This window comes from Colobus angolensis, unplaced genomic scaffold (genome assembly GCF_000951035.1).
Source record: "Colobus angolensis palliatus isolate OR3802 unplaced genomic scaffold, Cang.pa_1.0 Scaffold751, whole genome shotgun sequence".
Classification (NCBI taxonomy): domain Eukaryota; kingdom Metazoa; phylum Chordata; class Mammalia; order Primates; family Cercopithecidae; genus Colobus; species Colobus angolensis.
In genome coordinates this window covers 211,306-236,987 of record NW_012121277.1, presented here as the reverse complement: position 1 = coordinate 236,987, position 25,682 = coordinate 211,306, and the positions used below count along the sequence as shown (strand labels likewise).

At 46.4% G+C, this 25,682-nt stretch overlaps 1 protein-coding gene across 4 annotated transcripts in view; it reads right to left on the bottom strand.

Moving 5' to 3' along the window:
* Positions 1-541: 541 nt before the first annotated feature.
* The window catches only part of ARHGAP36 (Rho GTPase activating protein 36), a 31,882-nt gene continuing 6,741 nt past the window's right edge, over positions 542-25,682 (bottom strand). The window contains exons 1-12 of one of the 4 annotated variants that reach the window (XM_011927935.1): positions 11,581-11,742; positions 8,589-8,747; positions 7,279-7,344; positions 6,534-6,772; positions 6,096-6,288; positions 5,819-5,874; positions 5,435-5,585; positions 4,718-4,866; positions 4,365-4,541; positions 4,011-4,108; positions 3,772-3,878; positions 542-1,803 (exon numbers count right to left, since the gene is read on the bottom strand). In XM_011927935.1, the coding sequence (XP_011783325.1) occupies positions 1,646-1,803; positions 3,772-3,878; positions 4,011-4,108; positions 4,365-4,541; positions 4,718-4,866; positions 5,435-5,585; positions 5,819-5,874; positions 6,096-6,288; positions 6,534-6,772; positions 7,279-7,344; positions 8,589-8,697 (1,503 nt within the window). In that variant the 5' untranslated portion in view covers positions 8,698-8,747; positions 11,581-11,742 and the 3' untranslated portion in view covers positions 542-1,645. Of the gene's footprint in view, positions 1,804-3,771; positions 3,879-4,010; positions 4,109-4,364; positions 4,542-4,717; positions 4,867-5,434; positions 5,586-5,818; positions 5,875-6,095; positions 6,289-6,533; positions 6,773-7,278; positions 7,345-8,588; positions 8,984-11,580; positions 11,743-25,682 lie in introns of those variants that run through there. The other 3 variants (XM_011927934.1, XM_011927932.1, XM_011927933.1) reach the window with 3 other exon arrangements.

Sequence of the window (25,682 nt, the reverse complement as noted above, 5' to 3'; positions counted from 1 at the left end):
CATATCATCCTCTCCCCTTTATTCCACCTCACTCCATCCCCTCATTCCATGTCACCCCCTTCCCTTTATCCCATGTCATTCCCTCTCTATTCCATGTCTCCCCCTCCCACTTATTCTACTCTATTCCCTCCCCTTTACCCCAAATCACCCTATTCCCTTTTTCCCACTTCACTCCCTCCTCTTTATTACACATCACTCCACCCTCTCATTTCATGTGATCCCCTTCCCTTTATCTCATGTCATTCCCTCTCTATTCCATGTCTCCCCCTCCCACTTATTCTACTCTATTCCCTCCCCTTTACCCCTAATCACCCTACTCCCTTTCTCCCACTTCACTCCCTCCTCTTTATTACACATCACTCCACCCCCTCATTTCATGTCACCCCCTTCCCTTTATCCCATGTCATCTTCTTCTCTTTATTCTACATCACCCTTTCCTCTTTATTTCTGTTCACCTCTCCTTTACCCCTTCAGCTCTCTACTCAGAGCTTCCCAACCCACTCCTCAAATTAAAAGAAAAAGAAACACAGTAAGCCATGAATATGCTGCTGTCACAATACAGATGTTTATTAATGATTAAATGCCAGAGAAGTTTTAACAATCACAAACCTTTGAGCTCAGCAGTTGTTACCCATTATATGATCAATTTCTATCCCTCAATACAATACATTCTTCACTCTATGGACCTTAGCAGTTGTTACCCATAATATCAGCTATAATTTTGGATGTCATATGTAACCCATATCTGCGTGTTACTAGAGCATGTCCCGCAATTTTGTATTGTCTTGTATAAAGGAATTACAGAGACGATAGTTAAGAACATTTATAATCAGGTGACTTTAGCTACTTGGAACTATGTGTCCTTACCTAACTAGCTGTTTTGCTGACAACAGGGTGTGAACATCAATCGTCTTTAACGCAGATCCAGGTAATAAAATCTAATTTTTCCTCTAACTTTGGATGCCAGAAACACTAATTAGATCTACACTTGAGGTTTCCTTGTTGGCATGACCTGAGCAAAACTGCACAGAATTTTGGGAGAGGCCGTTTGGCAAGCCATTGGTCTGAGTAATTTGGAGGGGGAAATCCTAAGGCGTTGGAATTGCTGCAGGGACACGGCTATGCATTGGTGTGACATGATTCCGCATGAAGTGTTTGTCAGTTGTCAGTAGGCTGACCTAATGTTCTAGCATGCCTCTTGAGGGCCTTTCCAACTGAGCTCTTGGGAGGAGGGTAGGAAAGTCAGGGAAATCATGCAATCCCATTTGGGGAAGGAAAAGCACCTCAAGATTTCTGAGGTTCCCTGGGAAAGGTGTTTACCACAAATGTCACATCAATTAAAGGGAAGTCTGCAGAGAGAGAGAGAGAAAGCCAAGATCAGGGGTAAAAGAGAAAGGCAAGGCAGTGCCGGGGAGCTTGGGCATGACACAGAAATGTCTCTGCTTTTACCAGCTGAAGAGACCAAGCATCCCCAGTGAAGGGGCTGGCAGTGTGTTTGGAATTCTCATCCTGACCCGAGCATCAGGTGGAACTCCCTCTTACCTTCAGATCTTTACCTTCAACTCTCTCCTTAATGTTTCCTGTGACATCCCAGATCTACCCCGACTCTTTTCCCCTGTCTGGCACCTTATAGAAGGAAAATCATCTAAGGAAAGAAGTAGCTGACGCCGGTTTTGGCCTCCTTCTCCCGGGGCACACGGAGCAATGGGCGGTCTTGCTCCGGAATGGGGGGGTTACCCGCTCCTTCCTCATCGTCATGGGAACGGGCAGTGCCGGGAGGCACAGCTGGCTCCTCAGAGGAACCTGGAAAATAGTAACAATGTTAACTCCTTATGTTTCTAGACCTTGTAGTTTGCACAGCACCCAAGGCACTAAGACCTAATTTTGAGTTTCAAATACAGTATGAGGCAAGAAGGTAGGACAGGAACGATTATCCGCATTTGACATGTAAGAATACTACAGCCTGACAGCAGAACACAGATCTCTGAATCTAGGACCACTGTGGGAACTGGGAAAAGAGCTGAGTTAGGAAAGAGAAAGAGTAAGACAGATACCCTGTGCTCAGAGGGAATGTATAATACCACCAAGGAGACGGGTAAGAGGGCGACCTCCTAATAACCTCCACCACCCTGCAAGTAACCTGACTAATTTTACCAAGCAAATGAGTAACAAAGCTAGAGCTGAAAGTTTACAGCACTGCATGGAAGAGAGAAAGCAGGTGTTGCTCTTCAACACCTCTGGGGAGGACTTGCAGTCCATGACTTGGCTAGGCTGAGACTTGTTTTTAAGGAGAGTGGTATCTACAGGGAATGCAACATCGGCATCTTTATTAAACTGAATTGCCTTTGGATTCTGAACCTCTTTAGAGTCTAAATCTTTAGGCATTGGGACTTCTTCCACATTCATGACTTCTTCAAGATTGACAGCCAGGTCTTGTGGAGGGTCTGGAATTGTACTGAAAATGGAGACATCTTCAGTTTCTGGAGCCATAGTGGTAACTTCTTCTTCTTCTTCAAATGCATTGACTTGGTCTTTCTGATAATCTTGAACTTTGTTGTAAATCTGGGCATCCTTAGGTTTTGGAGCCACATGGAGAACTGAATCTTCTTCGAGACTGGGGCTTTATTCAGAGTCCTGGTTTTCACCAACATCAGAGGCATCTTCACGTCCCGGAATTTCTTCAACATCTGAGGCTTCTTCGTTGTTTGGGACTCCCCTCACATCTGAGGATTCTTCATGGTCTTGCATTTCGTCAAAATCAGAGACATCTTCAGGGTCTGTGACTACTTGGAGAGCTGGGACCTCTTCAGGGCCTGCAATTCCATTGGTCTCTGGGGCTTCTTCATGGTCTGGAATTTCTTTGGTGTCTGAGGCTTCCTCATCATTTGGGATTCCATCAAAACCTGAGACCTCTCCAAGATTGGGATCTTGTTCGGAGTCTGTGAGTCCATTAACCTCTGGAGATTCTTCATGATTTGGGATTTCACGTCCACCAGGGGCTTCTTCAGGGCTTGGGACCACATGAAGAGCTGAGACTTCTTCAAAATCAAGGTCTTCTTCAGAGTCTGAAATCCCATTTACCTCTGGGGCTTCATAGTCTGGGATTCCTTCAGCATCTGAGGCTTCATCATTTGGAACTCCATAAACAGCTGGGACCTCTTCAAAACTGGGATCTTCTTCAGAATCTTGGATTTCATCATTATCTGAAGCATCTGCATGGTCTGGGATTTCATTGTTTGGGATTACATCAAGATAGGGAACTTCTGCAAGGTTAAGATTTTGGTGGTCTTCAAAATCTGGTCCTTCTTCTAGGTTATGGTTTGGGTTTTCTCCAGGGTTCAGGATTTCTTGCACATCTGGGGCTCCTTCAAGGTCTGGGACCATCTCAAAATATGGCATTTCTTCAAAGTCTGGGATCTCAATGAGTTCTGGAATTTCATAATCTGGTTCTAGAATATCTCCAAGGGAAGGAAGATCATCAAAATGTAAAGTATTATCATTATCATCATCATCATCTTCCTCACCAAGCTCTGGTATTCCTTCAAGATGTGGGCCCTGAATCTCAAAGTTATTTGGGATTTCTAGACCTTGAGCTTCCCCCAAAGACTACTCCTTGATTAAGATATTCAAATACTAGCTCTTCATCTTCCTCAGAGGACTCATCCTCCTCAAGGGGCTCATCTTCAGCAACGACCTGGCCTTCAAAAAGGGCCTGACCTTCAGCAAGGGACTGACCTTCCGCAAGGGTCTGACCTCCAGCAGGGAACTGACCTTCATCAAAAGGCTTGCTTTGAGCAAGGACAGCAGCCCGGGCTTCAGCAGAGGTTTCCACTGGATCAGAAAGTAGTGCATCCTCTTCCATCTTTATGCGTGCACTCCTGAGTAGGAAGGATTTTGAAAAAGTCAGTTTGTGTACTTGCATTACTTAATATAAAGATGGTCTGGAGTTGGAAAACTCCATAGTGGAAGGTGCTTCAGGCTAAGCATAAACAAACCCCAAAAACACTCACTGGATCTTCCTCAAGTTCCTGCGTCTGATAAAATCAAGTGCTTCCGGGCTGGACTTCCACACACGCTTAGCAACCTGCCTCTGAATATGGGGAGGCACCTGAGGGTAGAATTACCAACATTAGCCATCATTACACAGCACCTTTTCATTTACACTCATCTCTTTCAGGTATCCAGTACTAAAGGTACCAAGGCCAGCTAATGTGGGAGGAATTTCTAGACTGGAGGAATTTCTAGACTGGATGATTTTGTGGCTGCCTGTTTTGGCTACCCTTAAAGATGCAGGCACAACTGTGCCTTGCCTTGTGAACAGGAGAGGGATGTGTAAAACAAGTGCATCCAAAACTTGCACCTACCTGGAAGAGGACATCCCAGTTATCAATCATGGCACGGACCACATTGACAGAGGCAACATAGTGATCAATCCCCAGCTTTGTTTTCCTGGACTCTCTCTTGCCAAACTTTCCCTTTTTCAGGAGAGCAGATCCAAACACCAAGGCCAAGTTGGTGGAAGTCATACGGTTGCCTGGGACCTAGGTAAAGGAAAGCAGAAAGTGATTGACGCTGAGGTAGTACTGGGAGTTGTACAAATGAATATGTCTCTTTTTATTCTTGTTTCTCTCTCTCCTCTCCATCCACCCTCTTGCTGATATACTCCCACATATGTCCCGTACTACAGTTTTCACTACTCTTTCCCAGATCTTTTTACCAACTGTCCATCAATGCCAATTGAGTCCTCGCAGTTCTCAGTGATTTTATGAAGGGCTGTCAGCAGACGCTCCAGGGTGTCACTGTGGCAGGGTGGCATCAGGTAGACCAGCAACTGCAGGGCAGAAAGCTGATCCTGGGGCTTTAAAGCTAGAGGAAGGAAAACAGGGACTGTCTCAGGGGGATAGTCCTGGTCACAGACTGATACCAAGGGGGGTGAGATTCTGCTTGAAACTTGCTGGCAGTTATGGAGAAAGTACCCAGGCATCTTGCCTTTGTTCATTTCCAAAGCATTTGAGCTCAGGAACTCTGAAAGCAAGAAGTGGTCCCATAAAAACCAGACCTCCTCTATAGAACCTGGTTTTGTTTTGTTTCATTTTGTTTGTTTTTTTTTCTGTTTTGTTTTGTTTGTTTGTTTGTTTTTTGGCCTGAGAGGGCACACACATCTTCAAGAAGCTCTAGAGAAATATCCAAGCAACAGACTTATAATGGAACATTTTGAAATACAAAGAAAGTAACCCAAATAAGTTTTTTTATTAACATTTTATTTTTTATTGACAAATAATAATTGTATATATTCTGGAGAGGTTTTTTCATCTTCTTATGTTCATTCTGCCTTAGTTCTTCGAAGTCCTCCAGCCTGAGCTCTGTCCCTAGAACCCCTAGACCCCAATAATTTTTCCTTTCCTTGCCCTACTAGGGAGGTCAGAAGACTCACTTGCTGTCAGGAGGAATGACATGTACAGATCATCTGGCAGCAGAGAGTCCTTCATGTCACGGAAAAACTCCTTGAGGAGTGCAGCCACATCATGGACATTCAGATTGTCATCCAGCACTACATCCAGACCTTGATCAAATTCTTCACGGAGCTAGGAAAAGGAGAAGACATGGACTATCTGCCTGGCCCACCACAGGCTCCATCTTGATCATTCCTTCAACAGGTTCCAGGCTTCAGTGGAAGTAGCTGGCAATATGGTGGGCCTGGGGGCTGCAAAGAAGACCCTGCTCCTCCCCCCACCAGGTAGTCAGGTCTATGGGGGAACTCCATCTCCTCCTGCTCTTTCTTATTGGAGGAATAAACATGTAAACATAACCAATTTACCTGACGCACTCTCTGCACGGAGTATTCAAGGGTAAAAATCCCCACTGTGCTTAAGCCTGAAAGAAAAGACCAGGGGATGCTAAGCATCTCTGAATTCCTTTCCCATGGCATTTCCTTTCTTCCCCCCACCCCCACTCCCGCATCCCGACCTCCACTGGGTGTCAGGGGAATGTTATCCAAGCCCTTCATCCTCGACCTCCTTTCTCCCCCCATTTCTAGAACATCCCTCCTTTCCCTTGGCCTTCTTCCTTGATTTACCCATTTGCAGCTCCCTTACCATGTTTTTCAATGAATTGGCAGCAAGCCTCAACAACCTGGGGGATTTGTTTCGCAATCGGATTGAGGCTCATCTTCCTTTTGGATCCCAGAAGTCGTTGGCCAATTGGAAAGGAAACTTTTGAAAGCTGCAGGGTCTGCAGCAGCAGGGCCCCGTCTTCCAGCTCAGCCAGGCTATCCACAGACACCGCACCCTGTGGAGAAATCCAGATTATCTTAAAATGGGAAATAAAGAGAGTCAATTAGGACCTTTCTGAGTACTGTATGTATGACATTCAGAACAAGATACATTCCCTTTGTGGCAAGCCAAGGACAGCACTTCAACATATTGTGTTCAGCTCCCCCCTGCCTCTGAGGGCACAGGCCTTGACCCTCCGGCCTCACATTCCTGCATACCTCAGGAGAGGCCCCTGCCTGAAACCTGGAGGGTTTAACTCACTCGTCGCCCACGGCGAGTGAACTCCCGGGGCAAGGTGGGCTCATTCCGCCTGCGACTGAAAAAGCGCCGGATGCGGCCAAACACCCTTTGCACCACGTTTCCCCGACGACGACGGCCCGCAGCCTGACCGGTGGCTTCTTCAACCTGCATCGCGGCTGTTAGTTCAAGATGTTTGCGGCGGGTAAACTCGTTCACCAGGACCTCTTCCAGGCGAATGCCAAATGTCTTGAGTGATACAGCTGAGGAGCCACGGAGAGAAAGAATGAGAAACGTCAAAGCCTCGCAGCGCTTAAATCCGGAGGAACTGCAGGGGCTGTAGCACTCCTCCCAGCAACCACTCGCAGCCAACCCCACCTCTCCAGACCCGCAGCGCCCCTCCCTGGGGAGCTAGCCAAAAAGACCCCGCAGTGGTTTGGCGAAAGGACTCGGCTCCACTCAACCACCCCGACGAGGCTCGAGGTCCCTGCCTTAAATTTTCCCTGGGGGTGACTACCTTGAGGCAAAGAGGGCGATTTCTTCGGGTTTATCTGTGTGGGGTGAGTCCACCAGAAAGGTCTGAGAGGACCGCGCCAAGCACCTACAGGTACTGCGCCATTTCCTGATATCACCCCCTGTGGGGTTTGGGAGCTGAAGAGAGTGTCTCCTGGGACGGTGGACGCCTCCCAGTCTCCAATAGCCAGGGCCACACTACACAGGAGGTTAGCACTCTATTTCTTTTCTAAAGAAAATACAAGAGCCCCCTCACCCCTCTGTTGTCCTCTCAAAACCAGAAACCACTTATCCAAGGTGTCCGGACCGTCAGTAGGTAAAGCTACGGGAAGAGAAAAAGAAAAAATACACTTACAAATAGGACTTGATAAGTGACTAAAATATCCCAATGCACTGACCTGCCGCAAGGGGAGGGGGTGGCAAGGAGGCGAGCTCTGTCCAGCGGGCGAAAAGTAATTAGCTTTCTGTGAGCCTCAGTTTCCCCACCTAACAAGGCCAAGCCTATCTCACTTGTATCAGACTCCGAGAATTTAACCAAACCAGACAATCTAATGCGCCGCGTGCGCACCGCGCATCTTGCTACGCACCCGTAGTCGCTCAATACAACACTTAAAACATAAATTTCCGGGCTCTGAAGCCCCCAGATCACAGAACAGGAGAAGGGAGGGAGGGGCTCTCCTGCAGCGCCACCGCGGGTGAGGGTCGCCAAGTTACTGCGGGCGCGCTCGCACCAGGTTGCCGTCGGCTCCCTGCGCTGCGGTAGGAGAAGCGGCGACACCTGGCTGTCCCCGCACTCCGAATCTGGCATCAGTGACTGCCAGCGGGGGCTCCTAGCCCTTTGCTTCACTCAATTCAAGCTGCGTTCGCCGTGTGCGCCTAGCGAAGCTGCCACCCCCAGCACTTTCCAATACCTCTGGGGCGCGCCTGGGTCCGCGCTACCCGCCTGGGCTCCGCTGCCAAATCCGCGCGCGTACCCCTGAGATTCCCTGGTGCGCTCGAACCTCGTCCTGCGCCGCGTCCTGCTCGCTCCCCGGCAGCCAGCTGAGGTGGGCAGCGCTCGCGGCGCACCTCCTGCCGCCGCCCCCGCGCCCGCACCGCCCTCCCGCTCACCGCCCGGCTAGGAGCGTCTCTCTCTCACACACTGTCTCGCTATCTCCCTCTACTCTCTGTCTCTCGACCGCGCTGTCTTTATCTCTCCCAGTTCTCCCCAGAGTGTCCCTCTGCGCTTCCGTCTCGCTCTGCCTTATTCTCGCACCGCACCTGGTGCGTCTGTCTCTTTACTGGCCCTCTGTCCACCTGTCTGTCCCTGATACCTGCCTTCTGTCTTACTGCCCCTCAACCCCCAGCCTTCGACCAAACTCAACTAATTTTTACCCCTTCCACAATTCAACAAATAGCCTTCAACTCCGGCTTCTTCTGTTCCCCAGACGCCAGGAGAACTGACCAAGTCCGAGATCAGGCGTGAGCCCCTCCCTCCCTCCCTCCTAGACCCCTAATCCGCCCCGTCCTGCCCGGAGGGTCCACTCTCCCGAAGGAGAGGATGCCACACTCCGGGGTACAGCTTACCTCTGTCAGGTTTGAATTCGGAGAGGAAATGTCTGGCCACGAGTTCGTGGTAAGCAGTCTCTTGCAGCTTCAGACGCTCCAGCTCGGAGAGGCTGTGTATTGATACCATCTTCGTCCTGCGGTCTGGGTTGTGTCCTGGGGCTCCTCCCAAGACACTCACTAAAAAAATGAAGGCGGACAACAACAGCAAAGGGGGCATGATTCTGGGGCACAGTGCCCTTGCTGCCTTCAGAAAAGGAATGCAGCCACCCATTCTGGAATCGGATGATTATCAAGGCTGCATCATCCAATTGCCACTGGACCTGGTGGAGAGAACTATGGGGGTGGGGGTAGAGGGGGAGGGAAAACTGGGAGGCGGCTTCACCCTCTAGCAGAGCAGCCTCTGGTTGCTTTTGCTAAAAAAGAAAAAAAAAATCAACTTCAAAAAATCAGCCCTTAACAGATAGTCCAGGAAAAAGAAAACCTAACTAGAAAAAAAAAAAAAGTACGAAGAGAGAAAATATGAAGAAAAAATAAAAGAGAAAAACATTTTTTGACAAAAGCACTTTGAAACAAAAATAAAAAAGTATTTTCCATGAATTAATTAATTAGAATGTTTTTGGAGGTTTTTTCTTTTTCTTTCCCTGATGGTACTCTATGCTGTCCAGGTTGGATAAAAAGGGGACTTTCATCTAGGTTAGGAGAGCTGCAAATTCATACAAGTCTTCCAGAAAACAAACTGAACACGAGGGTCTGGAGCCAAAAATCGTCCCCAGGCCCTTTGACCTAGTAACTCCCCTTCTAGGAATCTATCCTAATAAAATCTTCCTACAGACAGGGAAAAGCATATCCACATAAACCATAATAGTAACAAAAAAGGGGAAAAAAAAAGCTAGCCCAGCAATGATATTAGTTACATAAATTTTGTAATGGCCACAGTATGGAAAAATTATGCAATCATTAAAGTGACATTTACAAAGAGTTTTTAAACAACAAATACAAAACACAGAATTGTATTAATTTTGATTGCAACTATGTGAAGAAAAGCATGCATAAAAATAAAAGACTGAAGGAAACGCACCCAAATGCTAACAGCATTTGCATTAACTGGTGAGATTTTGTTTGCCTGTTGCCTTTTCTCTATTTACCAAACTTTGTACAACTTGATTATATTACTTTTTCATAAAAAAATCATTTGTACCAAAACCAACAAACATCATTTCCAGACCATTTCTAGTGAGACTCCTTAAACAGAATTGGTGATCCAAGTGGAGTCTGTCTTAGCCTAATGGTAAAACCTATTTTATATGTGCCTTCTCCATGGTGCCCACTATCTTACACTACTTCCAGACTATAAAGCATCCCCCACGGGGTATGCCCCTGCACCTCACACGGCATCCTTTCCTGCACATTCTCTATTACTCATTTGTTCATTCATTCCTTCATTAAAGAAAAAAAAAAAAACACCTGTATTAATTGCCCACTTTTTGCCAGGCACCAAAGAGTCAAAGGATGAGCAAGGTAATACTATTTCTTTTTTTAAAGATTTAACAGTGCAGTGAAGGAGATACACAGGTTAGCAACAATTTACAAAACCTTGTGATGTTAGACCTCCAAGATATAAACAAAGTATTGTGAGAGCTGAAAGGAGAAAACATCTAAGTTTGCCTGGAAACAGAGGAGGGGAGCGTCCGGAGAGAATAGCTTGTGCAAAGGAAAAGAGATGGGAGAGAGACTATCATATTCTTGAAGTTGTATAAAGGGACTGGAAGGAGATAAATCTGGATGGGCAGGGATGAGATCATGGATGGCCCTGTAAGCCAGCTTAAAGAGCTGGACTTTTTCCTGAAGGGATTGAAAGAGTCAGGGTTGCACCTTGGAAAAATCACAGAAAGCCATGAAAAAGCCTGTTTTGGGTAGAGAGCTGGAAGTAGGTAGATGAGCTAAGAGGCAAGGGATATTGACACAAGTCAGTCTCACTAAGACTGGAGTAGGGGGCGAATCTCATGGATGGAACTGACAGGGCTTAGGGAACATCTTTAATTGCAATGGAAAGAAAACAATTTAGGATAGCTCCCAAGTTTATGGTTTGGGTAAATATGGCTGGTTCCTGATAGAAAAGATAATTCAGGAGATGGGGAACTAAACCTTTTGCCAAGAAAGGAAGTAGTTACATACTACTTTACTGAATGTATCTTTCCCATGGAATCTACAATAACATTCTATATATGATTTGGGGGGTGGGGAGCTTAAATTTCAAAGATCATGCAATGCAGCTTTGGGAGAGAAAAGTTAAGTAAGCGTTTATCATGCAATAATTTAAATAGATGAGCTATCCTCTGTCCAAACAAACAAACAAACAAATAAACCATATCTTGAATTTTGTCTCCAAAACTCTTTTGCCCACTTTCCCTAATAGCCAGGATCACAGATGTCAGAAATAGGTGCAGTAAGAGAAAAGATGAGGAGTTTTCCTATGGCTTTTGAAGTAAGCCAAGAGGAAAACACCTAGCATAGTTATTAAAGCTTCAGCTGCAAAGCTCCATCCCCTGGACCCAAAGTGAACACCTAACCCCAACCACCAAACTGCAACTTGCAAAGTGACCCTTTTAACCAAAGGCACATGCATTTAACCACAGTTCCAGACTAAGCTTCTAGCAATCCCCCATTCAAAATAGCAGGTCCAGAGCCTATTAATCTAGGGTCTCATTCTGAGACACACAGCCTAGCTGTGGCTTAATTTTTCTAACATTACTCCCCTCTTCCCTTTCCCCAATCCAGACGTCTTTTGTACCTGTCTTGGAGTTTCAGTTATTTCTTCTTATCAAAGCTTACCAGATCTGATCATCCAAAGAGTAGTGCTGGTTCTTTCACCCAAAAATAAGATGAAAATCAGTCCCTTCTCTCCCACAAATATAAGGTAAGAACAAACAGTAAAATCCCCAATCAACAACAGCCCCAAAAGGAGAGAGAGAGAAAAGCCTTTGAGAGATGAGTCAGCCTAGATGCTTACAATTCCGAAGGAAATCAAAGGCCTTAGAATAAACCGTTTGTCATTGCCTCCCTGCTCCAGCACACAGGGCTACACTTAAGAGCAGTTATATGCTACACTTCTACCAGAAAAATTAGCAGAGCCTTACTTGCTTTCAACCTTCTCAAGGTGCCAGTAGCATACAATACAGAAGCAGATTTAGGAAGACCAGTGTCCCCAGACAAGAAGCAGATGGGTAGGGTGGGGAGGGGGAATGAGTAGGCAGGCTTTAGCACTATGAGAGAGGCACATAACAGGTTCTTGAGGTTTGAATACTCATCCTGAGGCCTGACATTTCAAGCTGAACACAAAAGGAGGCTCCCTACAGGAAAGAGGTGCCAAGAGACCTCTCTTGCTCCAAAGTGTTTTCCCCTGACCCTTTCATTATACCATGGCACTAGCCTGAAGTGACCATGAGATTCAAAAGGAAGATGAAAGCAAACCAGCTCAGTTTCAGTCTAAAATTCAAAACATTTGCAGAAACACTATCTTTAGACAAATACCTGTACTGGTGTTAGAACCAAATAGAACTGCGTTCAAAGCCAAACTCTAGATTTCTTAGCTGTGTGATCTTAAGAAAGTCAGTTGAATTCTCTGAGTCTCAGTGGTCTTCTCTATAAAATGGTGAAATGACACAGTATCCATTTCAGTGGTTGTCTGAGAGTTGAATTAATAATATTACATGTGATATTTAGCATTGGTTTTTAATAAACATGTTAATATTGAAGGTTCTTTGCATAGGGCCAGAGTTTACCAAAAAAAATCATGTTTCAAAAGTAATTACATAAAATTAGAATTTGTATCAATCCATTGAATAACCTACTGTGTTCAATATCCACTAAATTTGAATTATGTAAAGAGATCTTAGGAGATTTTGAGGAATAGATCTTTCTTCTTCATTCTCCAATTTCATCAGAGTCAAGTATTTAAAAAGTCATCTTATAAAATTTAGAAAAACTAACTGCATAGGTTAATATTTCAAATGTTATTATTCAGATTAACAAAATGCCTGTATGTCTCAAAATTTGTTTCTCTTTCAAACCATCCAATTCTACATTGTCACTAGCACAATACATATACACACACACACACACACACACACACACATATGATTTTATTTGGATCAGTAAAGGGGCAAGAATATTAGCAGATACCAAGAGAAAGAATTTGAACAAAGAGCGGACAGGCACAAATCAAGTTTCCATCAATACAAAAAGGGGAAACACACTTGAATGGCATCAAGCCTGTTTCTCACATCCTCCCAAAATGCATGGCACACAGATGGAGAAACAAATTAACGTCAGAAAGGTTACCCACTTCAACATTGTGAGGACTGAAATGGTTTCAACTAGGCATAAATCTACAGCCTTCACAATTTGGAGGACTAATTTACTCCATTGCCCCCATCAAATAGTTAAGAATGATGTAGTGCCTACTAGTAAACACCTATGAAAAAAAAAAAAAGCAGGGACTGCACTGATGCCATGGTTTAAATCCTTGTAAATTAGGTACTTTATGGCATCACTAGAATTTTGTTCCAAGCCTCTGAGAGTGCCTCAAAGTTTAGGAAATTGATAGTGAATGGGGCTGGGTGCCCAGAAGGTACTGCATCTACATTATTCAAATGACTACAGGCAGCGGCAATGGATACAGATATCCCAATTAATATATCACAACATGGGAAAGAGATATGGGTCTCTATATGAAAACATTTGGGCACCAATTTGGTCTGCTGATACATTAGCTTATTCATCCCAGAGCATTAATGAGTTAGCCTTAAAGTTGTTATCCCATAACCTCCATTTCAGCAAAGGCTGCTGATGCAATGAGCAAAATGGCTCATTTTATAAAATGTGGTGATGATACTCCAAGATAATTAAATCTGGGGACAGCATTCATCAATACATTGAGTCAGCCCATCATGTTATAGCAGAAGGTCATAAACTAGAGGTAGTATTACTGTTAAAATATATGGAGAAAAGCCCTGGCTTCAAAAAAATAAGAAAATTTCAGGAACATTAGAATATTAGAATGTTTCAGAAATAGGATCTTAGCCATCACCTGGTCCCAAACCTCCATTATACAGGTCAGAAAACTGAGGCTCACAGAGAAACAGGGGTTTTCCCAAGACCAGACAGCAATTTAACAGCAGAGCTTAGACAAGAACCCAGTTCTCTTCAGTCTCAGAGCTCTTGCCATTGACGCACCCATATTTTCTTTCACTAGCTGCAAGATTCTGCATTGCTAAATAAAGAAATCAAAACAATACACACATAATCAAAGCCTGATTCCATAAGCCAACGGAGGTCATATCTGACGGCAGGCAGCCACCACATATTACAGCATCTTTGTAAAATAAGTACAGTCATCATTCCATGGAATCCTGTTTTTAAATTTTATTGATGAAAGAAACAACTCAAGCTCAGGATGGTGAAAGACATTTTTTTTTTTTGCTATAAACATCCCAAAGAATAGTGTAAACGAGGCAATGTGACATCAAGTACACCAAGATATAGATATTCTCACTATTATCTGCAATATATATCAGGGTGCATAATAGTGTTGGCATCACAAGCTGTGTCATGCATATCATTTTTTCCCCTTTTGGTTGCTCCTTCTATTAAATTGTGGTGAAAGAAATAAAAAATAAAATGTTCTATCAATAGGAGGTAAAAGTTTTTAATGTCCAATTTGTCTTCTGCTTTTCATTTTCTTAAAAGCTTTCCATATGTCCATTATCTCCAGACCCTAGCACACAATAGGTGTTCAGTAAGTGTTTGTCAGGTGAATCATAGGATTATAAGCTCTTGAGAGTCTTGTAATTAAAACAGCTATTTGTGATTCATGAATAAATGAATCATGCCACTTTATTCTTACAACAACCCCTGGGAAAGAGGTAGGTTGGATATTTCCACCCCATTTTACAAAAGCAACAAACTAAGGCTTTGGAGAGGCTGTGACTTACCTAAAGTTGCACAAAAATGCCATGGAGGAACATGATTTGGGAACCAGCTGTCCCTTCCTATCCCCAGCTCAAGCCTTGCCCTTCCCACCAAACCATAGCAGTTCTTGGTAGTCATCACCAACATCTGCTGCCTGGAACTTGGAAAGTCTAAACCAAGGCTATCTTCTTTCCTAAGGAGGTGGCTGGATTTTTGAGATATTTTTATACATTGCTCTGTGCCATTCCCTGGGAAACGAAGATAGAAAGAAAGATAGATACATGGACATGTATGTGTGTGTGTGTGTGTGTGTGTGTGTTTATATATATGTGTGTGTGTGTGTATATATATATATTATATATATATTTACAGGAATAGTATATTTTTTTTTAAAAAAAAAAGACTATTATGAAAGGTAGAGGAGAGGAGTTGACAGAGGAGAAAGACACCAAAAGCCCTGTGTATTCATCTTACTACATTTCTTACCCCAGCCCACCCCCAATCTGACAGCATGGTATCCTGGCAAGGTCCTGAGATATAGACTGAAACTTAGCTTCAAATCCCAGCTTTGCTCCATGTAAGTTTACACACTCACTAACTATTTGACAGAGAGCAAATTATCTTGCTTTTCTGAGCCTCAAATCCACGACCTTACAAAATAAGAATCATGGTACCTATTAAATGTGGCTGTGAAGATAAAATAAAAGATAGGGTAGAATGAAAGTGTTCTCCAAAGGGTACATTACTATGCCAAGCAAGCAAGCAAGCAAGGTGAGGAATTGCCCTCCAAAATACCTGAGAGCCAAACTTGAGGGGAAGACTTAGCAGAAGTGCTACTATCTGGAATGAGGCAGATAGTGTCCCCTGCTGAAGAATGCCTCTGTATCATCCTTTGAAGATGAAAATGAGTACTCACCCACTGTCAGCAGGAAGCACACTTCTAGATGGGATAAGATGAACTGTATCTTCACTGGGTCTTTCATGATCAGAGATGCAAGGCAGCTAACTGTGTGATATGTGGGGATTAGTCTAGTCTATGCAATGTAGATAAAAGCTAACTGGCCAACAAAAGGGATTTAGTCCTGAACTTTGGCTTCCTTGGCACAGTATGGAAGCCACCCACGCTAGAGATAGTGGAGGGAAGGGGAGAGCCATCTGCAGTAGAAAGCCCCCATTCCTGCCCTGGGATCTTGCAGCCTAGTCAAAGGTCACATAAATGTCAAGTATCTGAAGACTATCAGGAAAGGCCCATGGGTCTAACATCATCCTTCTCTGCACTAATTTAAATGTGTTTCCTTTCCTTTGTTCTTTTAAGGAATATTAAGAATTGACTATTTCCCCAGGCCCACTAGCACTGGACAGATCCCTAGTCAGCTCTAAGTTTTTAGTTTGCACTCTGTAAATTCTGATTCATTCTTCTCATCTACCTTGCCTCTCAAAGCTTCCCTCTTTGAGACCCACTGCCTTTCAGACACACACACACACACACACACACACACACACACTCCCACTCACAGACATCCATGTACACGCACATATACCCTTACACTCTCTTACATATTCATTTTCCCTCTCTCTCTCTCTCTCTCTCTCTCACACACACACACACACACACAGAATTCCCTTCTCCAATGTACTCACTACAAGAGAGGGAAAAAGGGAAATGAGACTTAATTAAAAGGAGGGTCATCAATATTTGCCTCTCCAGACCACATCTGTGTCTTCTACAGAGTGGGCATAAGAAATAAAGGACTGATGGGGACACTCCCGGAAACCATCTGAACAGAGACCATGTCAAAGAAACCTTCAGAATAAGGAAGTTCTCAGAATCCGTGCTGAAAGCTTCTTCTCCTCCATCTTTGTTCCCCTACTCCCACCCCCTCTATTCTCCTTTGATTGTATCTTCCCCAACGAGCATCCAATTTTCTGTCAGTTTTCTTTTCAAAATCCTGTCTGAGTGGCTGTCATAGGGAACTGAGGCTGTGGGAGATGTTTTTCCCTGTTTTTCATGGCAGGAATGGTATTTTAAAACTACATTCAAATAAGTGTATTTTTAAAAATATCAATATCTGTCTGTCTATCCATCCATCCATTCATCCATCCATCCCCATTCAAAATTGGACCACTCTCATGGCTATGACGCAATCAGAAAAATTCCTAGACCAGGAGTCAGGAGGCCTCCTCAGTTACTAAGCAGCTGAGTGGCCTTGGGCAAGTCAGAGAGCGTCTCCAAGCCCGAAACATAACTGGCATAATTTATTATCATTCTGTTTATCTAAGGGCACTGTAGAGACACAACTCTCACGTCTGCAAAGTCCTTGATTCTTCCATTGGACTTAGCTAACTCCGGGACACAGGGCCACAGGGCTGCTATTCGCAGTTGAAGAGAGAGCCCCCCCACCGCAAGCCCTCCCAAGGGCCTTGGGGCACCAGAGTGCAGGGGACTGAGCCTGTCTCCACCCCCGACCCTCCGCCTGAGCACCCGTCCCGCTGCGTGCCCTCGGCTCTGAGCTAGAGACAGAAGACTGTGCACACTCTGTGCTGACTGTGCGCCCTCTGCCTCTCGGGGTTGCCCCGGGTCTCTGGCTGCCACTGCGCTGCAGAGCATGGCCTTTAGGCTGGGTTGGGGTCCGCTGCGCAGGTGCTGCCCCTAGGTAGCTCCAGGCAGCGCAGAACCTGTAAAGTTAAACAAAGCCCCGCAGCGCGCGGAAACCACTCTCTGCTGCCTGCCCAGCTGAGATTTAGAAAAATTAAATCTTTTCTTGCGCGCTCTTACGTTTGAGACATTGAACGCAAAAGCCTGGGCAACTTGTTCCACACTCTCAGGTCTCCTCTCCCTCCCTCACGTCGGGCCTTCCACTTGGAAGTGCCCTCACCTCCCTCTCTCACCCCGCAGTGGCCTGCGCTCAGGCCACTGGTGCGCTACCCCTGCACTACCTCTTGGCGAGCCTCTTGGTCCGGCCAGGGAAAGGCTGCGTGACCTGCTCGACAGTCCGGCGGGCGGCGGCGGCTAGTGCTGAGAGGAGCTGCAGGCACTGCCAGCGCTTGGCTCTGCCGCTCAGATTCCCCCACTCTCTGGAAAGCTTGCCGCGGTGGGGAGGGGGCTGATTCATAGCAATTTTCTACCCAGCAGCCAGCTCAGTGCCTTACGCATACCTGTTTGCTGAATTCCCTGGGCCACTCCCACTGGTTCTCAATGTACCCCACAATCTTCTCTCCCTTATTCAAAGCAGAGCTTTCCTTCAAGATTCAGCCAAAGGGTCCCTTCCTTCTGAGTGCTTGGAATCTCTCCTCCCCTGGCCATGCCACACAACCTCACCATACAAGTGAAGGAAGAGCAGAAATGGAGGTTCAGATGGTTAAGAAACTTACCCAATGACACTTGGACTCGGGAAGGGGAACATCACACACTGGGGCTTATCATGGGGGGGGGCAGGGGGGAGGGATTGCATTGGGGAGTTATACCTGATATAAATGATGAATTGATGGGTGCTGACGTCTTCTGTGTCCTTCGCGCTGGGAGTTGGAGACTGGAGCTGTTCCTATTCTATGCACATGTACCCTAGAACTTAAAGTATAATTAAAAAAAAAAAAAAGAAACTTACCCAATGACACAGCTAATTAGTGGTAGAGCCAAGATGAAGGTCCTGTACTCCTGGATCTCAGCTCAGCACATAATTTGCCACAGCACTTTGCTTCCCTTCTGCCTTGACTGGTGTGGCATTTGAGGGCAGGGGACATTCTTTGTTGGCCCTTTGCACACAAGGACTGCACATGGAATAGTCCTTTCCCCTCCTTGCCTCACTCTTTCTGCTCCTTGTTTCCCCTTCTTGTCTAGGGCCTCTGGTCTTCTTGTCTAGGGCCTCTGGTCTTCCAAACTCAGAGATAAAAAGGTCATTTTGTTCAAAGTTCAATGATCAGCAAGAACAAAACAGAAGCTGACTTCACAAAGTCCTCCATCGACCTGGATGGCAACGGTCTCCCACCCCCATCCCCCCCACTATATTCTTAATTTTTCATGTACTGTCTTCTTTGCATATCTAGGCACTTGGAGAAGTCAGAAGGCCATCCACACCTGCCCAAACCATCTTACATTTAATACCTCTTCCAAAAATACTATCTTCTAAACTGCAGCCCACCAATCATATATACAAGTCAACGTTCAACCAAGCAAAAATATATAACTTACAAGAGCTAACTATTCTTATCTGATGCAACAAGGGCAATATGGGGTTAGAAACAAAAGATCTTAAGTGGGAGAATTTCAAATACACAATTACACCCCCCCTCCCCAGTTGAATTCTCTCCTGTCTTGGGCCAAGTAAATGCACAAGGGACAGTGTTGTCAACAAACAGGGACAGAAATGGAGAAGAAAGTGAAGAGTCAAGAATATAAGAGACTATGGGTGAGCCCAGCAAAAGGGAAAAATGGGGAAGTAGAGCCTGGGCAAAGGAGAGGAGGAAGAAAAGGGAAGGGAAAGGATAGAGTACAGCTACTGGCTCCAAGTATAGCTGCTGTGGAAGCCCAGGCAGACATGGACTTATTCTCCAAAGGCTCAGAGATATGGCTCTTAGGTGCCTGGATTGGAAACGAGATCCAGAAGCCGTGTCAAGTTTCACTTATCCCCTAGTAAAGAGAACGAGCGTCTGGCTCTAAGCAGCACTGGTGGTGCTCTTTTCAATTTAAGTGCCACCTCACCATCATTGCTACCACGATGAGGCCCTCGCCCTCCCCTGCTCCCCCAGAATTAAGTAAATCTTACCCAACACAGGAGTACAATTTGAATACTCAGGACAATTTGCCCTTCCACTGAAGGAGAGGAGAGGAGAGGATCTCTCCCTCTCCTCCTGCTGTAAGTGGACTGGGTGCTGCCCCTTTATACATTCTAGAACACCAGATCAGTAGAGGTGGAGAAAGGGAGGGAGCAGCAATTTGAGGCTGGTCCAATTTGTCCCTGGCATCCCCTCTTTCTCTCTCTGTCTCTCTCTCTCTCTCTCCCTCTGTCTCTCTCTCTCCCTCCATCTCTCTCTCTCTTCTGTCTTTGCAGCCCCTCCCTATGGCCCTGGAAGCTCTGCTCCCCATCCTGCAACCAGCACCCTCCACTGTGATAAAACACAAAATATTGGAGTACATCTTCCTGGTGATGTTTGCTTTTTAATGTGAGATTTTAGACCTATATGCCAGGGAAAATCTTGAATTGAGGTGGGAGAGGGTGTCGCCGGAGAGGAAAAGAAAACTCACCCAGGTAGCTGGCAACATGGGTTGGTATTGGGGGCAGCTGGGAGACATGATTTGAACCTGAGTACATAGGGATCCAATTTAAGCAGAGAACTGGCATACTAGAAGAGGCTTGGATTACAGGGATTGTCTGGTAACATACATACACAAAGACCACATGATATACAGAGAAGGTAGATAACTAAATATCACTCAGCCTCAGCTTTCTCAACTGTGAAATAGGGAAATTAGTGCTCCATACTACCGTGGAGAAGAATGTGTGAAATGATATAAGTAAAGTACCTAGCACTTACCTTGCCACTGAAGCCCAGAGAGGGGAAAATAACTTGCCCAAGGTCACATAGTAAGTAGCAGAGTCAGGATTGGAACCCAAGTCTCCCAAACATTCCCCTCTCCAGGAGGGTGCCAATGCTATCCTTGGGGACTTGGTTGTGGAACTGGGGAGGTAGGTTAGGAGCTGACTTTATGCATATGAATATAGACGTTCTATCACTCAGTCCCAGCCTCAAGGGCTCAGGCTCCTGCCTCATTCCCCCTTCTCATCATCACTCAGGTAATCTCCTCATGCCATCTTGGACTGATTCATTGCCACGTTAGCGCCGTCTCTACCACCTAACTGAGGTGGTGACTTACCCTCTAGCTGGCCAGGACCTCTGCCCTCCAGGAAAGAGGCTTTCTTCTTAATTGCCTGCAGAAGCCTCAGCCGCAGTGAAGCAATGCTCTTCCAGGCAGGCTTAGAGGTGGAGGGCTTTGAAGAGGAATGGAATAACTCTTTATCCAAAGCCACTGCCCTCCATCCCTGCAGTGCCTAGGGTCCTCTCTTTAGGTTCCTTATGATAACTCCTCATGTACCCTCGAGTCTCAATGTTTCCTAGGGATTTCAACCAGGACATCTCTTGCTGCCTGTATAGAGCTTGCACTGTGTGTCTGGCACAGTGCTAGATGCTGGCGGGACATAAGTTAACAGGAGACATTCCTGGCACCCAAGGAGTGCTCACAAGAAGTTTAAAAATATTAATGTGGCATCTTGGTAAGAAGGAAAAGAATACAAGTGGAGGTGAGTTAGGAAGTCCTTGTAAGGAGGGGAGGTGATGGGCAGAAGAACCTCATCACAACTCCAAGGATTGGAGGTGTGACCTGGATTCTCTTGTGGCCAGTGAATGGCATCACCAAATCATTGGTGCAGGCATTTCCCTTAAACACAGCATATTGCAAGTTAACTGAACTCCTGCCCATCCTCTGTGTTTCTGGCCTGGCTTGGGGGCATCAGCTGGTGGCCATGTCCCCCCTCCCAGACTCTAATCCCCTTTCTTTTAAACTCCCATATCTTTATATTTTTGAAGAGGGTGGGAGAAAGAGGGAGAGAATTGACATCTTCTGTGTTAACTGGAAGAAGTACTTCACATATGTCACTTACTCTAAGCCTCACAACTACCCCGCGACCTAAACCAGCGACTTGCCACGTTAGTCAGCTAAAAAGTGGCAGAGCTAGGATTCGAACCTATAAAGAACTCTGAAGCCTGGGTATTTCTGCATGACACTTTACATAATGCGCCACGGAGTAGTGGGAGGGAGAGGTCCATCTCCCTTTCCCTTGCTGTCCATCTCCACAGAAAAGAAGGAAGCGGAGGACAGGAGCCAGAAAGTCTTCTGGCCGCGGAGCATTCCGGAGTGACCCCCGCCGCCACCACTCACGTAGTCTGCTTATGGAGGGAGGGCACCTCAGAGATTCTCAAGGGGGCTGTGCCGCCAGAACCAGAAGTGCAAAGCACCTTTAGCGACTCTATCGCCCCCTGCCGCCGGTGGCGCCCAGTCCGAAGCTGCTGTTCTCAGGAGGGCTTAATGGGCTTAAGAAAAGAGCTCACCGACTGACTGACTGCCCAACAACTGTCATGAGCCAGTGCTAGGCTGCAGACAGCCTTGCCAAATGTGGTGACATAGGCGGGGGGGGGGGACATTTAGAGCGCCCTACTATGTGTCCAGCGCGGGGTCAGGGATTTCTAATAGCCATTGCCCTTTACGGAGAAAATGTGATGCTTTGAGAAAGAGTGAGCTCTCCATTAAGAAAAGTCTTCAAGCTAGATTAGAACAGGTTTGCAAAAAGCTTGTCTGCCAGTCTTAACTCCTTACTTCTTGAAACCAATAAAGCTCTTTACCCTTAACAGTGGCCAGTTCTCTCCAGTGGGGCGTGGGTTGGGGGTGCGGGTGTGGGCGGGGGTGAGAAACACGTGTCCTGGCTGAGGGTGGGGGTGCGGAGGGGGGCAGAGGTCAAGGCAGTGAAAAGGCCAGGGGGAGGGTGCCGGGAGGAGGAGCCTCCGGCGGGGTCGACCGTGCGCTGAGTCAGGGTCCCCGCGGAGCCCTCGCGTCCGCTCGCTGATTTCCCAGACCTTCTCGTTTTCCTGGGTTCTGCCTGGATTTTCCTTGGACCCAACTCACTCACTCCCTTTGCTTGGGAACGGGGAACATGGGGGCAACACCCCAGGTCAAAAGGAAAAGAGCATCTGTGCCCGCCCCCCCCCGCTCGCTCATCCCCCCTCCTTTTTTCCCCTCCTCTCCTCCTCGCCCCCTTCTCTTCCGCCCAAAGGGAAGGCGGGGGCGGGCTGTGTGTGTATGTATGTATGCATGTAAGCGTGTGTGCGCGCGCGCGCGTGCGGTAGATCTGTGTGTGCGTTCGGTGTGTGGCTGGGTGTGGGGGGGTGTGTGTGAGCGGAGCACGTTTTAGCTGGAGTGCTTGGTGTGGTGTGTATTTGGTTTGCGCTTTGACATGCAGCATGTGTTTGTGTGTGCACGCTTATAGGTTGTATGTTTCTGCCCGATTATAGTGGGATTATGTGGGTGCGGTTTGAAGGTGGGTGTGTGCTGCTCCTGCCGGGGTTTGTGGTCTTGCTGTGGTGAGTGTATATGTGTGTAGAGTGTGTGGATGTGTGTGTGCCCGTTGAAGCTTGTGTGCATATGTGTGGTGTGTGTTTATGCTTAGATGCAGTGTGTCAATGTGGGTTTACAGGTGGTGTTTGTTGAAGTGTGTAGTGTGTGAATGTGTTCGTGTGCAAGATTTCTCTGTAAGTCAATCTACTTGAGGTGTGTGTTCAAAGGTTTATGCATGTGAGGGTGCGGTGTGTGTGTCTTTTGGTGTGATGTTCTCGTGTGTGGTGTGGACGCATGTGGTCAGCTTACGTGCTTGGATGAACGGGTTGTGTGTGTCTTGAAGGGGGATTGCCGCGTAAGTGTATGGGTGCGGTGTGTGAGAGTACAGGGTTGTCTAAAAGAACCCAAGTGACCGTGTGTGTGGTTGGGGACGGGGACGAGTGGGACGTTGGGCAGGGACTGAGAGGAGAAAGGAAGTAGGGGCCGCGACCTCGGCAGGGGTGCCCGCTGGTCTGATCTTCACCGTGGGGGTTCGCCTGCCCGCCCACCTCTGTGGCCAGCTGGGGCAGGGTGTGAATTTACCTGACTGCTTAGAGGAAAGAAGAGGAGGGCGCCGCACGTGATTGGCCAGGTAGGGCGCCTAGGGCGCGATACAGGGGCTGGTGGGAGTAAACTGGATAGATTCTTGGTCTCTGACCTGACACCCCTCCCCCGCCCAGGAGATCCCAGTTGGTGCCTAGCTGAGCCCAACTATTTGCTCAGGGCCTGGCTGTTTCACACCTTTTTGGCTTTGTGTGGGCAGATCCAGTTGCCTGGAAGCCCTTTCCCCTTGGGCCTTGTGGCAAACTCCTACTTATTTTTTTTAAACCTAACTCCAGAATCACAAAACTTTCTCTGCTCTTCTGTGCTTTTCCCTCTCAACTGAGGGCTCCCTTCTTTGAGCCACCACAAGTACACCCTTCATACTTCTCATGACATGATCATACATAACTGCAATCATTTATTTCCCTTTTTAAACTCTGAACTGCTGTAGAGAATACCTGGTATGTAGCAAGGATAGTTGTAATAATAATAATAATAATTTTGCCGTTTGTTAAGTACCTACTGTGTACTGGGCATTGTAAGTGTTCTGACATGCATTATCTCCTTGGGTCCTTACAATGATCCTGTAAGGTAGATAGAGCTATAATAATTGCTATTTTTACACTTCACACATCAGGCTCAGAGTAGTTAAGTAATTTCCCCAAGATCACACAGACCCTAGGAGGCAGAGCTGGTATTTGAACTCAGGTCTACCATATTTCCTAAACCTTTATTACATACCAGGTGGCTTTACTAAGAGTCCCCTGATTCCTGCTAGACGTTGAAGTTTCTATCAAACATTATCATTTCTCTACAAATCTTTCTTTTGAGTTTACTGACAGCACCAGAAGTAGTCAGCATAATTACTTTCTTTGTCTCCCAGACAGCGGATACTTTCTCCACCTAATTACCTGCTTTGTTGATACTTCAAAATCTGTAATTACTCTAGGCACAAGTGCACCTCACTAGCTCCAGTTCTGGGAGCTCTCCATAGGCTGGTGCTGAAAGAAAGAGTTGAAAATGAACATTTTCCAGCCATAGGGTCAGGGGAATTGGGTATGGAGGGAAATGGAGCTGAAGAATCAGGGTGGAGTAAGAGAATCATTTCACAGCTCCCCCAGACCCATTTTTACAACATCACTACCAGAAGTTGGTATATGGCAAATTTCAAATAGAGCAAGCATCTCCATACCAAACTGCATGTAGAAAAACAAGCAGAGCTTCTCCCTCAGAAAAGATTACTGAATGGACCCCATTTTATATTATTCATGAGTCGGGGGGCATTGCACTTTCCTAATGGGGCTCATGCTGCTCTAATGCCTTCCAAGCAGCCTCATCTGAGAAACCCAAATTAAAGCAATACATCGCATTTTGGGGAACACATTTATGGGGGGAGCATGATGTCATCCCAGTCACAGCTAAAGGGCCTCTGGAAGCACTAGCTCCCAGCTTAGCCCCCAGGGAACCAGCCTAGACTGCTGCAAAGAGGTCAGGGGGTGGATAGAGAGGGACAATTCAACAGTGGTGAGTCACTTCGCCACTTTTCAGGGGGGAAAGTGAGAAGCACGATTTAAATTGCCACTGTTATTATTGTGCCCTTTCATCTGGCACAAATGAGCTTGGTGCGTGGATGAAAAACAGTTGGAACATCCATAAAGCTTCCCCCCAGCTGGGCCTGGGTCAGCACCTCATCCCGGGTGGGCACAAAAAGCATTGCCAAAAGTATTCTGTAGCCAGAAAATCTCCTTTTTGGGGGAAAAGGGGAGCCTAAATATGTCAGTCTTACTCAGGCAGGGCATAGACCACCTGAAGCCCCTTGGTTCCATTAAACTTAAATCCATACAAGGCGTTCAGGCAAACTTTGGTATCTTCTAGCATCTGGTCTCAGATGCTCAGCTTTCCTGCTGCTGTGGGGCCAATCTGACACCTCCTCACTCTCCTCTGAATATACCAGCTTCACTTCCACCTCCTCACAGCTGTTCATGTGAGGCCTCTCTTCCTCAGAGGGTCTGCCCCTGCTTCTCAACACCAGCACACACACATACGCACACATGCATAAACACATCACTAGACTACCCATCTAAATCCTGTTGTGTCAGTTCCACTTTGGTTCATAAAGACCATCTGGTTCACTCCAGCTCAGTGTTCCTGCCTGTGAAATGGAGGACAAACTTCAACTCTGAAGAAGCCAAAAGCTCCCGGCTATGGCTCCAAAGATGCAGTCGTGGGCCAGGGACTACTAGCATAATGGAAAGCTATCCTTCTCTGATGCCCCCCACCCATATAAATGGGGCAATAAGAGGGGCTATCAGAACACTTATCAACATGCCACCACCATGGGATAGACAGACACACACACACGCGTGCACACACACACACACTCTTTCCTTGGAGCTTAAAATCGCCATCATAAGTCTCTCTCGCTTTGGAGTTCAGGAAATGCGTTCCTATAACAT